Genomic DNA, 17,123 nt, shown 5'->3' with positions numbered 1-17,123 from the left:
ACTTGGTAAATTAAAGTAGGATCTGTTATCCAAAATCCTAGCTTAGTGTCGTGAATCCCTAATGTGACTGATACTTTGATTAATTGAGCTGATGTATCGATCGTTTGTCTCATGGCTAGCTGTGACAACTTGATTTATTGATTTAGTTGATCTAATCTCAGGGTTAACTGTGGCAGCCGAATTTGAATCCATGATCCATTTGCCATTTGTAGAAAAACCACGAGTTCACTGAAACCATCAAGAGAACATGGACAATTCTTCATGTTCTTCCACTCCAACATAATTATATTATCAACATTATAAAACATATAAAATATGTATCAATTTGTACCAGGAAAATCTACTTGAAAGGATCACAACCTATAAGCTCGACCATGAATTCTTACTCCAATAATGTCAAGATAATTAAACAAGTGACCTTTTAATAGAAAATATTTTTTAACAATGGGAACTCAACTAACTAGGTTGACCCTTAAGACTATGTATTTTTACCATTCACTTTGAAATTTGAGAAAAATAATTTTAAATTTATAAAATTACTAGCATTATAAATGAAATATTTATATCAAACTCATTTTTGCATTAAAATAAAACTTTTATTAACTTAAAATTAAAAAATTTGTATTACCAAACTCCTCCAACAACCAGAAAAACAAACAAAAAAAATATATCAGAAATAATAGTACTCAAGGTGTAAAGAAGCAATAAATGTAAAAGACACTCATATCAATGAGAACACACTTAACATAATATCAATGAATTTTATGGTTAAAGACTTACATAATTACATTAGCGTAAGTTTTAGCGTAGGTTCTAGATAGAGCCACATTCCGCCGAGGGGGTCTTATGCCTCCCATCCTACCCTACCTTTTCAGTTTCAATAACAAATCTCTTTCTTCTGAAGAATTCCGCACACTCCAATAGTGAGCAAACTTTAGAGGGATCGAATCCCATTACCACACTCCAATAGCGCATAGAATTCAGAGGGATCGAATCCCATTACCTGAGTTCAAGGTAAGAATTCTTTGAATCAAAATTATCCTCCACTTCCTTGTCGGAGCTTGATTCTATAATGTTGTTGGAAGTTGTTCAAAGAAGAAATTTTAAAGAATTTATGCTTGTATTGTGAAAGTTTATTTCTTTTCATGATCGACATGATTTTGTCCAGCTGATTGTGAATGTAATTAGGCCGATAGGCCTTCCTATGCATCAACTTCTTTGTCAACACTTTCATTCTCTTATTGACATCTGTCAAACCTCCCTGGATCATATATTCATGCACATCTTTGTATTCAAAATGGCATCATATTACAAAATATAGAAATAACTAAAAATAGTTGTAGAAAATCTGTTGCACAGAAATCCAGAGGAACCAGGCTTGCCAATGTCACTGTTGAATATGGTTGTGGCATCTGTGTGCACCGAGGTCCTATAATCATGTCTTTGAGGTGGACGGAAAACAATGTATAAAGATGCATGGGGTTAGTTCTATATTTTCAGTTGTATGGAGGTTTAAACACTTGCTCATATAAATGTCAGACTCCACTGTACCAATTTAAACTTTTTTTTTCGTCAGATTTCTCTGCATTTACCTCATGGTCCATCATATTCTTTCCCGTATGCGTGAGACAAAGTCTCGGTTGGCTTAGTTGGAATTTGGTATGAAGCCGCTGTGCTCTCATCTGGTCTGCTATTTGTATGTATGAATTGGGCCGGAGCAGCAACAGATGCAATCTAAAAGGTCAATGCCATGGCTGGTTATGTGCAACCAGGTTTCATATTGTTCCTGCTTTACCTGATCACAAATGCCTTACTGGGAGCCGCGTTGTCAGGGCCTGAGAATGAAATCGCCATTGCTCTCCCTAGCGAGGGAAATACCAGAAGATTATCGGTCTGCAATGAGAATAACAAGTCTGTTTCTTGTCCGGTAAGCTATTTCAGACCCGATCCAATGTGTGGTGTTGATGGCATTACATATTGGTGTGGGTGTGCAGATGCTTAGTGCGCCGATGTAGAAGTGGCCGAGATCGGTTTCTGTGAAGTGGGCAATGGAGGAAGTGGCCTTTTGTCTGGGAAGGTTCCTTTACTGTTACATATAGTGTGGTTAATTTTGTTAGGGTTCATTGTCCTCATTGGAGTCCCTTGAATTAGTGACTGTTAGGGTTAGGGTTATTTGGGTTTCTATGATGTCTGGATCGCTATTCTGCTGGGCTTAAGATTCTGCGGAAGTGCTGACATCGGAAAAGAAAAACATCTGGCCATTATTGGGTTGGTAGTTGTAGTGCTCTTGTGTTCTATGTATCTTTTTCTTTATAGGGAAGTTTGGACGCTATTATGTCAATAAAAGGGTACTTTCTGATGTATTGTTTTTGCCAGCATTTTTCGTTGTTTTTGGGATGTATTTGTACCCACATCACCAGAGAGGTGAGCCATTGATTATTACATTTCAATAAAAAAGCCCTCTGAAGGGTTAACTGATTTTTTAAAATATCTTTGTTTGCATTTCAAACATTTGTTGTGGTTAATGAAGGAGGTTAATGAATGATCTCTCTTTTTTACCTGGTGACTTAGTATGATGCTACATGGGCATGTTTTGCTAGTAGAGGACATAGGTATCTTCTTATTTGATATATTTAGAGCACCGAAGGAAGCGCTTGTGATGCACATTAAATTCAGCTCATCCAAACTATTATTCTTCTCTAAACAACTATCTTCTTCATTGCAACATTCCTATCTCCGCCAAGAGGGAAATTTGGGTTGTTTTTCGACAAACGTGTAGACAATCCTTGTATTATATCTGCCATTAAATCTACACACTAAACAACTATCCTCTTCATTGCACCATTCCTAACTCCGCAAAAAGGGAAATTTGGGTTGTTTTTCTACAAACGTGTAGATAATCCTTGTATTTCTCTCCAATATCCGCCAATAAATTTACACACCAGAAAAGAAAATGGAAGCTATAAAATCCAAGGTGAGCTGTTCTTAGTGGGAGGTCAGCCAAACAACATAAGCAAGAGACATTCATCAATCCTTCTCTGGACAAGTATTTACATGTACAAAAAACAGAGCATCTCAGATTATATTCTTAATTAGTATTGGGTTTGGTTTCTTAGTTGATTTTAACAGGAAAGGATATCATTTGTATTAAAAAATGGTTGTGGCCAAGCCAAAAAGTAAGATAACAAAACAAAAATAATGGTATGACAATTGTCTTTCAAAAAGACTCGAAATTTAAAAATCATCGTCTATTCTTACCTTTCTGGAGGTATAGCTGTAAAGCCAACAGGTACAATGTCTAGCATACTGAACTGGTAAAAAAACTACTTTGCAATAAATAATAAAAACCTGAACTTAAATGAAATCATGTCTACCAAGGGCTTCTTGCTTGATGGCTGCCGGAAGATTGAATTCCAGAGCTGTATTTCTGATCTCCATGTCACGAGAAGTTTGCTGAACAGTTGCCTCATCTTTCACTGCAATACAAACCAAGCCAATGGATGCCTTTGGAGGGATGACCCTAGAATGTGAAGTGTCTTCATTTAAGTGTGAGCTTCTAGCTAGGCCTAGAGCCAGCTCATAGAGTGTCATACAGTTGCTTCCACCTTCTGTATTTTCTTACTTTGACATGTCAATTTCCCAGAAATCTCTGCGTCACTTTTCTATCTACAATTAGAAGAATAGCTAGTCTGTTATTGAAGTATGGAAGGGCTACTTGCATGTCTCAACTTGGTGATCATTTATTATCTGGGCTCTTCAAAGGTCTGAGGACTCACAAAGAATACACCGACCCAAATGATTGTGTCCCACCTTTCTTTTCTAGATCTCCCCAACAGATATTGTGCCACCTGCTGGGAAGAGAACCTTCACTTAAATCAATTCAATTTGCCACAGGACAGCTTACCTGTTGAATTTTGGTAGTTCTCTTAACTCGATAATTGTTTGTTATGATTTTACACTCAGGTTGATATTTTATTTTATTTATTATGCAACATAAAACAATTATACAGAGAACTACAACAGAAAAACATGAAGAGACAGCCACACAAGAAGTTACACAGGAAAACCCCACTCTAAGGGGAGAAACCCAACAATCCTTTCCTTATGAAATCAAGTCAACAAGACATCAAGTCATATACAAACCAACCAGTAATGTAGCTAAGATAACCAACCTCCAAGTGCCAAGTCAACCCTCGAGCATACCAAGACAAAATGCTTCCAAATCTGTCCACAAAAGAGGTCTGCTTCAGTTCTCCAAAAGCCGAATTTTGCCTTCTGCCTCAGCCTCAGATTAGGCCACAGAGCTTAGCATTATACTTCAGAATAAAAGCCTTAAAATTCACATGGGTCCACTTATCATTATTTCACAGAGTAATATGCCTCAGACTTCACACTTACTTCCATAGGAACGAGCCACAAAACCCCAGAAAATTATGCCTCAAGCTTTGTCTTCTACTTGACCTTCCAAGTCTCCTTGAGCAAGGGCAGATCAGAGATATGTTTTACTTCTGTTTTCGGCCTCTGAGATCAGAAATATATGTGTGTGAGATGTATCAAATGAGGAATGCGAGTGGGCTATATGTATAGTCTCCAAGCCATGCGAAAGGGTGCCACTTGAGCTGAGCCGACATGAGGGTTAGGAGGGCCGACTTGCCAACTTGGTAGGGTAAATGGCACTTAACAAAATTCAATTTTCTTCATTTGAAAGGGGCACGAAGAACATGCCCTTCTATATTTTTCTTTTGACCAATACAAAGCATGAAGAACATGCTTGTCAATAATAATTTTAATTATTCAAAAGTACATCAATAAAATAATATTATGAATACTGACCATAGCTACATTCTTCAACATTACCCAATCCAACTTTGAACTGCAAAATCTGAAAACACAGAGCCAAATGATGCTTAAGAGCAACCATGTCCCGCCACAGACGGAGGAACCAAATACCAGAGAAACCCAAAACCATGCCACAAAGAACACATGGATACAAGGTCAGTTGATCATTGACTAGTGATCGACTTCTCCAGAGATTGAGAATCCCACCCTCAGCCTTCCAATCCATCACTCGGAGTTGATAAACTTCACCATGCGTCAGAGTAAATGACAAGTTACCAGATATTGGGAGGACTTTAGTGCCCATTCTTTCACCATAATGATGCTCCTCCACTTCTCTTGAATATGTGTGTTTCCTTCATTCTTATGATATATTGTGTACTTTGAATGTTAAAGGAGGATGTGAAATAGTTGGAGCCCGCCCATTTATGCATAGCTTTCCGTTGTCTATCAAAGTTACTTCATTTTCCTGAAGGTCTAAACTTGGTAGAATTCTATTTTTTTGGAGCTCCTTGCTGGCACTTGAGCACTACGAATGAGTCTACCCAGACACATATCTTGAGGGCTTGATTGGTTTTGCACATGTTGAACTATAATCATAGAGTCCCCGAGTACTAAAAGTCAATTTATTTCTCTTGGCTTGGGAATTTTCAACCTTTGAAACAATGGCATGCCATTGTTTGATGTTTGGTGGATTCTCCTAAACCCCTTTCTTAAACTTAGTTCTTGATTTCCTCTAGGATCAAGGCAGATCCCTATTACACCTGCCACCTCAGAGTTTGGTTTGTTAGTTTTAGTTTTAGTTTATATTTTTACTTAATTTGCTTTTTAAGTTTCGGCTTTATTGCTTTAGCTTCTATATTTGTTTTCTAAGGAAAACTTCTCATGATTCCCCCTCTTCCCTAGAATATCAAAATGGAGGGCAGCTCAACTGCCAGCCACCACAACAATTTATTCCTATAGCATAAGCAATGCCCTAGTGTCATAGTATTATTGTCAATAACTTTTTGAGAAGAAATATGTTCCGTAACAGGCTTGGAATTTGAGGATCAGCTCCCTATATGGAATCGATTTCAATCCTGGCGGGCCCTTCAATCCCATGGGTAGATTCTGTAATGGCAGGACCGTCGTGGATTTCATCGGTAATATTTTTACAACCCTAGCTGAGCCACGCATATTAATCTCAAATACATGCATTCATGTTTTTTCTTTTTTCTGCAGGAGAGTATTTCAATTTTCCTCTGATACCAGCATACCTGGACCCTAATGCAACGGGAAACAGAATCCTCAATGGAGTTAACTATGCATCTGTTGCTGCCGGCATACTTCATGGAACTGGTTTGGATTTTGTAAGTACTATCTCTCTGCAATATAATAATTTGATGCTCTCTCAGGCTGGGGCTTAGTGGTTGGAGGGACACTGGTATGTAATTAGCATCAAATTGGTTTAAGTAGAACAATTTTCTTTGTGTTTTGATTTGACTAGAAAAGATGGCTGGTGGTGTTGAGTTGAACTCGATTACAATTATAGAATATTTTGGAATTCGAAGAAAATATGTTATATTTTAGAATTTTTTTTTTTTTTGTAATTTTAAAATATTTTGAAATGTGTAAATTAAAATATATGTTTTTAATGAAATTTAACAGAAAAATTTTGAAATTTGTTAAAGATTTAATTTGTAAAAAATTGTTAATGATTTAAATGATTAAATTTTTCATTACATCAAAATTTGCACCACGAATAAACTTTTAAACCAATAAAATTATTAGATTTCTGATTTCCGTGACATTCATTGGTAAAAGAAGAATTTTGTTTATCCAGAATGGTTTTCATTATTTGTGTGACTTATCCCAAAATGGATCCACTTTGGAATTCGAAATGTGGACAAACTATGAAAATTGTTGTGGATAATCCAAATTCTTCTACTACCAATAACATTATCTATTTTGAGTTAGCTATTAATCTCATATATCAAGTGACCTGTAATTCATATATATGGGCATAGATCACAGAAGCCTCAACTCAACAATTTTTTTTTTCTATTGTTGATATCTACATAAATTAGTTAATATTGATTTTCAAATAGTTTATTTAAATCTCTTTTTGAAAAGTATAAAATTTAAACATCTTGCTCACACATATTTTTTACTTCTAATTACTTTAGATCATATTCATTTATTTGTTTATTATAGCTTACCTTATTTTTTTATTTAGCTCATAAAATTTTATTTTAATTTTAAAGAGACGTGTCCAATAATAAACAAATTTACACATTCCTTGTACTAGGCTTTAGAATGAGACTTTAGATTCAATGAACTTCTAAACTCAATATATATAATTCTATGAATGCCTCTACACTCCACCAATTGTGCATCAATAATATTTTGGGTTTCCCCACTATCCACCAAGATGGATACACATTGTCCCTACAATGTGCCTCTGATTCCCAAAATTGCAAAATTGGGATTTTCCATGTCAAAATTTTAATTCGAGACTGACCATGCATTGGAAGGCAATTAACACGTTATTAAGACATTAAAAATGAATAATTGACACAATACCAAATACAATACATGCATTGATTTTTATCTCACAAGGTATTTAGACGCTAATTGAGCAAGTTCACACGAAGAGAGAAAGGAAATATCATGATACATTGTTCAATTTGTAATCAAGAGCATTATCTTGGATAAGGGAGAAGTAACATTTAGTTTCTTTCTCATATAAAAAGGAAAAATTATGAAGCAATGTAAAATGCCTTTCGTGAAGCAATGTTGTTGTAAAGGGTGGGGATTTTGGGTATAGGGTTATAGGTTTTGGAGGTATTAAAATAAGTATTTGGTAAAACTAGGGGATATGTACTAAACTAGGCATGAAGTAGTATTAACTATCTAGTAATAGAAAGAAAAGGGTATTCTAAATCGTGAACACACTAATGGTTATTTATCTCACCACTTGAAAGGATTTTATGAGTTCAATGAACCACATGAGGGAGAAGATTATACGCTAGTAGTACTTTTTTGCAACGTTCCAAATTAGATGTGAATGGAGAGGACTTTGCAAAGGTTTTTTTGCAAGGGTCAAGGGTCTCTAGGCTTTGATAGTTGATCAAAATGGTGGAATGAAGATGCTAAAGGTTGCGAGGTTCGTTCTGGCAGGTGGAAAGGACAATGGCAATTGTTCTTTGCCAAGGAAGAGTAGATCAGACTCCTCTTCTTTGGCAAGAGATATACACAACAAGGGGTAACTAAAAAATTCATTTGCGCATTTTGACATCATTGTCGATGACATTTATTGTGAATGGGTTGTCATGTTGGTTAGCTAGTGTTGGGGCATAATATGATGGAGACAATCAGGAAATCTACTTTCACTACAAAAAAGGGGCAAACAAGAAGTTAATTTTTTTTGCAAGGAAATTCTGAATACATTATCACATTAGTTTAGTGGTTTTCATTTATTAATATGATCTTGGTGGGTCATACTTTCTAAGCTAAATTCTATGAATCTTCATAGGATATTTTTAGAGATACTAGAGGAGAGACCTCTTTGGCTCAACGGTTCAGGAAGGATTTTGACTTCAATATCAAACCATCAACTATATCTTCAACACTTGTGCCATCATGGAGGAGGGGAGGCATTTCTCTTAAAAATTATTCCTCTACTTTGTAGATTTTTCGAAGTTGTTTGATGTTATCTTCAGGGAGGCATTGTTCCATGGATGAAATTTGCATTTCAAAGATTCTGTTTACTTTTATTATATGTCTACTAGTTTCTCTAGGAATGTTTTCTTATTCCTTGTTCCCATTTAAAGTGGGCAAGTCTCCGCTTTAAAATGCCCTGATATTGTTTTGCAGTTACCCAAATCCACTTCCCTGTTGTGTTTACTGGGGCAATTTTGACTTGGCGCAAATGATTTGTTTGCACAAAATATGAGATTTCCTTGCCATTTTTAACATTTACTATTGATTTGTTTTCCATTTTGGGATGAGGCCACTCACTAAATATCCTCAATAAAAATAACGCATGAACCTTGATGAAGCCCTAAAAGAACAATCCCTCGTTCATCTGTAAAAATCGTCGAATTTTGCTTTGAGCAAAACAAAATATGCTCAATACTAAACTACCCACATAAATGGTATTGAGATTTAATAAAATTTACTCCAAGTCTAAGTTTTCAATTCCTTCTCGACTCGGAAAAACCACTGGCAGTATCGAGTTGGTAAAAGAAAGTAGGATCTGTTATCCAAAATCCTAGCTTAGTGCCCTGAATCCCTAATGTGACTGAGACTTTGATTAATTGAGCTGATGTATTGATCCTTTGTCTCATGGCTAGCTGTGACAACTCGATTATTGATTTAGCTGATCTAATCTCAGGGTTAACTGCGGCAGCCAAATTTGAATCCATGATCCATTTGTCGTTTGTAGAAAAACCACGAGTTCACTGAGACCATCAAGAGAACATGGACAATTCTTCATGTTCTTCCACTCCAACATAATTATATTATCAACATTATAAAACATATAAAATATGTATCAATTTGTACCAGGAAAATCTACCTGAAAGGATCACAACCTATAAGCTCGACCATGAAGTCTTACTTCAATAATGTCAAGATAATTAAACAAGTGACCTTTAAATAGAAAAGATTTTTTAACAATGGGAACTCAACTAACTAGGTTGACCCTTAAGACTATGTATTTTTACCATTCACTTTGAAATTTGAGAAAAATAATTTTAAATTTATAAAATTACTAGCATTATAAATGAAATATTTATAATAAACTCATTTTTGCATTAAAATAAAACTTTTATTAACTTAAAATTAAAAAATTTGTATTACCAAACTCCTCCAACAACCAAAAAAACAAACAAAAAAAATATCAGAAATAATAGTACTCAAGGTGTAAAGAAGCAATAAATGTAAAAGACACTCATACCGATGAGAACACACTTAACATAATATCAATGAATTTTATGGTTAAATACTTGCGTAATTACATTAGCGTAAGTTTTAGCATAGGTTCTAGATAGAGCCACATTCTGCTGAGGGGGTCTTATGCCTCCCATCCTACCCTACCTTTTCAGTTTCAAGAACAAATCTCTTTCTTCCGGAGCATTCCGCGCACTCCAATAGTGAGCAGACTTCGGAGGGATCGAATCCCATTACCACACTCCAATAGCGCGCAAACTTCAGAGGGATCGAATCCCATTACCTCAGTTCAAGGTAAGAATTCTTTGAATCAAAATTATCCTCCACTTCCTTGTCAGAGCTTGATTCTATTTCTCCTTCCCTGGGTTTTAATGCTCTGAAAATTTACAGGTGTGCTCTGTTTTTTTTATCATTTTGATATATGTCCCTGTATAGGTTTGGTGTATAAATCAGTGACCTTCTTTGCCAATCTGTTTCATATCCTAGGCATTTTGTTCAAGTAAATCCTATATTTGGTATTTGGTGTGTCAGTCCCTACTACTTCCCAGTATGCATAGGGTATCCAGGTTTTCGCCCTGTCTTTGCTATAGCTTTCAAAAGCTCTTGGATGTACTATCTGTTTCTCTTTATATTGCCTCAATATAATACAATTATGCTTTTTCGTTCTGAAAAAAAAATAATGTTGCTGGAAGTTGTTCAAAGAAGAAATTTTAAAGAATTTATGCTTGTATTGTGAAAGTTTATTTCTTTTCATGATTGACATGATTTTGTCCAGCTGATTGTGAATGTAATTTTACAAGCTCTAGGTTTTTTAGTGAGGGTTTATGGTTTTGGTGGTAATTTTGGAGAATAATGTTTATATCCTGTAGAGCATTATGAACGCCTTTGATTTGGCCTTAGCTGATGTTTGTTATGTGCTCGTTTTGTATTTTGCCAAAATAGAAGTTTGATAGTTAACAACACTCACCTACCTAGGGTTCGAATCAGGGATCTTGGATGAGGATAAATCTAAATGATCAACAAACACCCGCATACCATGGGATTCGAATCCACACCCTACGATGCTTTTTTTGAATTTTCCCAAACTGGAAATTGATTGATAGACAACGACACCCGCCTAGCGTGGGGTTTGAACCCACTACGCGAGATGATTGTTGTCTGTTAAACTTAGCGATGGTTGTTTAGTATTTTTCCAAAATAGGGGCTTCAGAATAATAAATCCTGACGGTTCTAACAAACAGGAGCTCACAGAATAAGAAATCCAGAGACAAAAATATTTCATTTCAAAATATGCATTAAATGAACACAACACGCCAAACATAGGGTTCGAACCCACGACTACAAGATTAGGAACCTTGGGCTTTAACTATTGAGCTAGATGGGTTACTCCTTTTGACTTCCCACTTAAATCAAACTCCAAAATTATTACCTTCAATGAATTTAGGTTAAATTCAACACAAGTAGTTTACTATTAATAATTCCACGTTGTGGACATGCTCTTGAATTGCAGTAACATCAACTTTCAGTTTGTTCTCGGTTTTGAGTGTCCACATTCTTGTTTTTCTTTTCAAAGGATGGGGATGTTTTAATATATATATATATATATATATATATATATATATATATATATATATATATATATATATATATATATATATATATATATATATATATATATATATATATATATATATATATATATATATATATATATATATATATATATATATATATATATATATATATATATATATATATATATATATATATATATATATATATATATATATATATATATATATATATATTCAAAAAATATGATGGAAAGATTAACTACGTAGACCATGAAACAATAATTCAGTTGCATTTGGCTTTTACATTGAAATCAAGGAAATGGAGGCTCAGTGGTAGTGAAGGGAAATATGGAACTAGGAAGAAAGAGAAAATAGGGTTTATTTTATTTTTGCTGGAACCTCTTTTTGTTGTTGATCTCATTTGTTTATTGGTAGGGAAGATGTAGGTGCTCGTGATAGCACTAGTTGAGAAATTCCAATGGGGTTGTGGTTTAAGGATGATGACATTCCCATGATAGGCTACCCCAAGGATTCACTTCTCATGGAGGTGCGAATTAGTTGTTAGGGCCAATATTATGGTGCAAATTTTGGTTGATTTTGATGAAAGAGCAACCCTTGGTGCATCAAGTCAGCCAAATGGAATTCATTTGTTGTCAAGTAATTGAACTTTTGTTCATGGTTAGTTGTTTAACTGACCTACGGGTCTTTTTTACCCCACCCAGTCCCTGACATTTTTGGGCCAGTTGTAATGCTTTTTGACCTAAATACAAACTTCAAACAAAATAGTATACAATAGGCACTGCTAGTGCGATTGTGGTTGTATACAGTAGTCACCACTAGTGTGATTACCATAGTATGCAGGAACCACTAGACTTTATGCAATCTCAAATGCTCTTGAAATCTGGAACTGTTGATTTCATGCCTTAAAGAACTAGATTGATGCCACTAAATTTGGATCTGATTTTTAATTGTTGTTTCCTTTCTTTCAAAACCTCTTCCAGTTATTATTAATCTCTTATTATTTGACTACTCTGCCATTTACCTCTGAAATAATCAAATTTACTTCTTGAATATCTACAATAGCCCCAAATTGGTTGATCCCTGCCTTAGAATACTCTGCCACCTCATTCAATCTGAAATCATCACATGCCATGTGTATAGAGTAGATAGAGCACAAAAATGCTTCATTGTCATCACCTATTAATGCAACAAAAGGAGACAAAAAATCACTCATTTGTTGGCAGTCTCCACTGTTCGAATCATATAGAACATAAGTCTCAAGGATGGTGAGTAATTTTTCATAATGATGCTTACGAGATGTTTATAGGCGTTCATCATTAATAGTAACCACAAACTTTTCTGGAATGAGATTATATTCCTCCGTAGATTCATTATCTAAGAAGGCCTCACTTTCTCTATTCCTATCATTATTTTGTTCCAATTCTTCTGAGGAAATTCTCTGTAGTTCATTATGTAAACCATTATGATAGTAGTATGTGAAACATCATCGAGTTTTTCTAATAATCCCTTGCATTGGATACAGGCTGCCTAAAATCTCCAACTTATAGTTTGAAAGCATGACTAGTAGTGACAGGCATAACAAAAATCTGTTATCACCACTGTCAAGTGAAATTATAAATAGTAGAAGAGAACTTAATTTCTTCAGGTTCCATCCTCCAAAACCATAACACAGGAATGAACTTTACAATCTTGTTGACCTTAACTTTCTTACTTGTTAAACAATTACAATGTTTTTCCCATTTAATGGTAATGGTTTTTAAAAGAAAATGATCATGTTGTCTCACAATTATTTGATAGTAGGCTCTACCTACAAAATGGAGAGTGTACTTAATAAAGTATGGACTATCTTCAGCCATAAACGATGACTAGGGTCTTCAAAAAAATTTGCTATAACCAACAACCTTTCCATTTGTTTCTGCGGTACATTTATCCATTGTGTACCGTCCTGTCCAAATGAATTGAAAAATACAAATTGAAACACCTAATACAAATTCCCTTGAAAATAAATCCTTTGGCTTCGAGATGGTCTTCGTTTGATGTTTTTTTGTTTGCAGTTAAGATCCACCAGGATCACTAAACAATCCAATTCAGATGTCCATGAATGCAGCAATTTATTCCTATAGCATAAGCAATGCTCTAGTGTCATAGTATTATTGTCAATAAAAAATTTTGATTGATATCAACAACGACTTTTGATGACATAGAAACTAGGACCTTATGGGTGCAATTTGTCAACAATTATCACTGACGTAGATGCTAAAGAGCCAATGCTTTTTGACACTTGGATATTTCCATAACCATCAGTTCACGGTTAGGTGTTTTTATAAAAGTAGAAAAAATTAAATCTGGGGATTTTCTGAAAAATAGGCTTCAGAGAGCCATTCGAATCTTCCAAAACATGACACTTGTTGAAAAGATGAAAGAGGTTTTTGTAAATCAGCATGTTCCCGAAAAATTCATGTTTTATTTTTTCAAAATTCATCACCACCTTCTCTTAAATTGCTCCCAAAGTTAGTCTTTTATGGAAAAAAGTATTAAAAACAGTTTTGTCAATTTGGGCAGATTTGCCTTAAACATTTTTCGTGAAGCTGGGTGAATTCCAAGGGTTCCAGAAGCATGTTGGGTCATCTAGGAACACAACCTAGGCTCCTAAGTTTCCATGTGAATGCCCAAAATATCAAAAGGCAACGCTCACTCTAGAAAAACTATCAAATAAGTGAGGGCTCAAGAAAAAACTTGTATGTCCTAACAGATCCTTCAATATCTAGTGCTCACATATGAAGTATTGTTTATGCACAACAGTGGTGAATTAAATCTAGATGGCCAATTGGATAGCTAATATGAATTAAATCTAGATGGAATTCATGTTTGTGAGATAGCTAATATGAAGATATTGTAATTCTCTATTCCGAATAAGGGAAGATTGCATATGCTATAGGTAGTATGACAACAATTGCCACTTTGCCTCATTGGGTAACATTGGAAAGAAGAGGAAGTTTGGTGCAGTAGCCATAGTAGAGTAATGAATGACACTTTAAACAGTTGAAAAAAAATACTTGTGTGCCAGATGTTGATGAGTCAAGTAAAATTTTTATTTCTTGTCTAGTTAATCCAGTCTAGTTAATGCTTTTCAATGTTGCACCTTGCTTCTGACAGGTTGAATTAGAGGACCCAGTTGAAAATATTAGGGCCAAGTTGGTAAGATAGGTTGCAGCAAAGACAAATGATTTAGCAGGTGTTAGAACTACCACATCTATTGTACTTGCGCAAGGTTTAATAGCTTAAGGTGTAAAGGTAATTTATTTGTCCCTATTACTGGCTTAAGTATTTATTCATTTTTATTCTGTCTACAAGTTTGGTTCTTCTTGAATCCCCTTTACTAGGAAAAACATAACTCTTTTTTCTTTGGGCCACCTGGATGAGCACAGATCCGAAAGTGGTGAAGCGGGTATTTAAGGGGGCAGGTTTCCAGGACAATAACAACTAAGAAAGCCAACTATTTGAAGCCCCTGTCACTCAAACCCATCATATCCTTCTGCTAAAACAGTCTCCAGAAGCATTCAGGCATAAAGTACACACCCAAATGATGACTTGCAACATATCTATTTTCATTCTACTGACATGGCCTTTTTGGGATTTCAAAGTGTGTTAGTTGTGTCTTACTAGCCCTTTATTACTCTTTGCATAATCTTATTTATAGACATGGGATTTGGGCTTATTTGAATTCATGGGTGTGAGGTGATTGTTGATATATCTGAGGTTTGATTTGCAGGCTAACCAGGTGGGTTGAGGGATAAAAGGAGATGGCAATGAGACGATGGGTACTAGGCATCTAAGCTGGGTTGGATTCTTGGTTTTTAGACAATCATGGGAGAATCAAGTGCAGCAGCACCTACTATCACGCCCAAAATTGATACAGCCGTTGGTACCATTGTGTGGGTGAGAAGGAGAAATGGGTCCTGGTGGCCTGGAAGGATTTTGGGTGTAGAGGAGCTATTTGCAACTCACTTGATGTCTCCCAGATCAAGAACCCCTGTTAAACTTCTTGGTAGGGATGATGCCAGCGTGTGAGTATCCTCTTCTTCACCCTAATCATCTTGCATTTTTCTTACCTTACAAAGAAGCTATCATTGCCACATATCCATCTGTAATTCCAATTTTCAGATGTGGAACTTTAGTTAGATTCCATGTATTTAAAATATAACTTTTGTCCAAAGGTGATGATTCTTACAAGGTTCTATCCTTGTTTTCAGCAATTCATTATTTTTTCTTGGTAGACCTTAAAAAGATTTTGAATGGATCAATATTCATCATGTTGCGTAGTTGCATAATATGTTTCTGATTACTGTCATCATGTGACATGGGAAATAATGCACATAAACCAAAATAAACAAAGAAATAGTTACACCCTCATCTGGGATGTATGGCATTGATAAATAATTCTTTTCACAGTGTTGTGCTTCGTTTAATAAAACAACAGTACAAAATGGTACCTCATATTTTGGCAATATTTTTGTATGCAAATCTCACACTACGCTTCCTGCTGTACTCTTTATTTAAATAGTTTTCTGCAGCTCTCACCAACATGGGGAATGCAATTATTAAAGTAATTTTTGTTCAGTGGTGTATTTTTTTCTTGTTGGAAATAATGTAAGCTAGTTTCTTCCTTGTCTTTGTATATTTGTCTGTTATTTTCCTTCACGACTAGCTCATGCCTGACTGATGATTTTTTGGAGTATCCCTCATAGTTTGCCTGAAATTATTTTCTGGTTGTTCCTACACTAGATTCAAATATATCCACAAAGTTTCTAATAAGATCTACAATTGAAAATTAAGAAGCTGTTGTTCATTTTGGAAGATTGACATTTTCGTGTTGAAATTATATGGAAACTATAATAAGAAAGTGCTTTGACTAGAACTTGGAATAGCATATTAGAAATGAAAAGTATACGAGAAGTTTCCTCTTCAGCCTAAGCTGCTAACATATATTAATGAGAAAAATGTCTGTTGGCATAAAGGAGTTTCTACATGATCTCTTAATCCGTATTCATTTCCTTTTTGATGAGGATGCAGAATTTGTTGGCAATCGCTAGCTTTGTACATGATAATAAGTTGATGATCACAAAGATCTTGGGATCACGAGTAGCTCATTCATAACTGATATAATCAGCTGAGAGTACTCCACTGAAAACAGTAGCAGCAATCAAGTCAATACACAGTAGAATATCCTACTATCACGTGAAGGAAAGAATCAGAAACAGAATAGATGCACATTTCATGAATCTTGCCTATAAGCATCTTCTAACAGGGTTTTGCCAATTCCAAATTCTAGATGATTACTATTGCAGGTTAACAACTTCTTTATCAGTTTTTCATGCTAAGATGTCTTTACATAAAGTAGCAATCCTATGGATCTGACTTTGGGTCAATCCTAGTGTAGCTTTTCTTAGGATCCGGGCTTGTAACCATAGACAATGGTTCTATTTTACTGCAGATTTGATTACAATATATATATATTTTTTTATAATAATGTATTAAAAGAAAAGAGGGAGTGTTGTGGCTATATTCGTACAACCCAATACAACATTTTTGTATGCCACTCTTCATCCTATCCTTGGGTTAGGGTTGGGATGATGGGTTGAACTAGCTTTCATTCTTAATTTCCCGTGCTTAATAGTGCACATGCATTTGAACTCCTTAACAAATTGCTTGCAAATTAAAATACACTGGAAAAGCATAGTACATACCTATGCATTTCCT

At 35.1% G+C, this 17,123-nt stretch overlaps 1 protein-coding gene across 1 annotated transcript; it reads left to right on the top strand.

Annotated features, from left to right (window-relative positions):
- The first annotated feature begins 1,750 nt into the window (after positions 1-1,750).
- On the top strand, positions 1,751-6,242 carry LOC149201143 (GDSL esterase/lipase At1g71691-like). The gene is made up of 3 exons (XM_089401211.1): positions 1,751-1,927; positions 5,870-5,978; positions 6,058-6,242. Exons 1-3 carry the CDS (start codon positions 1,751-1,753, stop codon positions 6,240-6,242), a joined length of 471 nt encoding a protein of 156 aa, XP_089257337.1.
- The last annotated feature ends 10,881 nt before the right edge of the window (positions 6,243-17,123 follow it).

The sequence above is a fragment of the Pinus tabuliformis genome, chromosome 2_1 (assembly GCF_031772625.1).
Source record: "Pinus tabuliformis cultivar Carrire ecotype Pingquan chromosome 2_1, CPIR1, whole genome shotgun sequence".
NCBI classification, from domain to species: domain Eukaryota; kingdom Viridiplantae; phylum Streptophyta; class Pinopsida; order Pinales; family Pinaceae; genus Pinus; species Pinus tabuliformis.
This window is presented reverse-complemented; position numbering and strand designations above follow the sequence as displayed.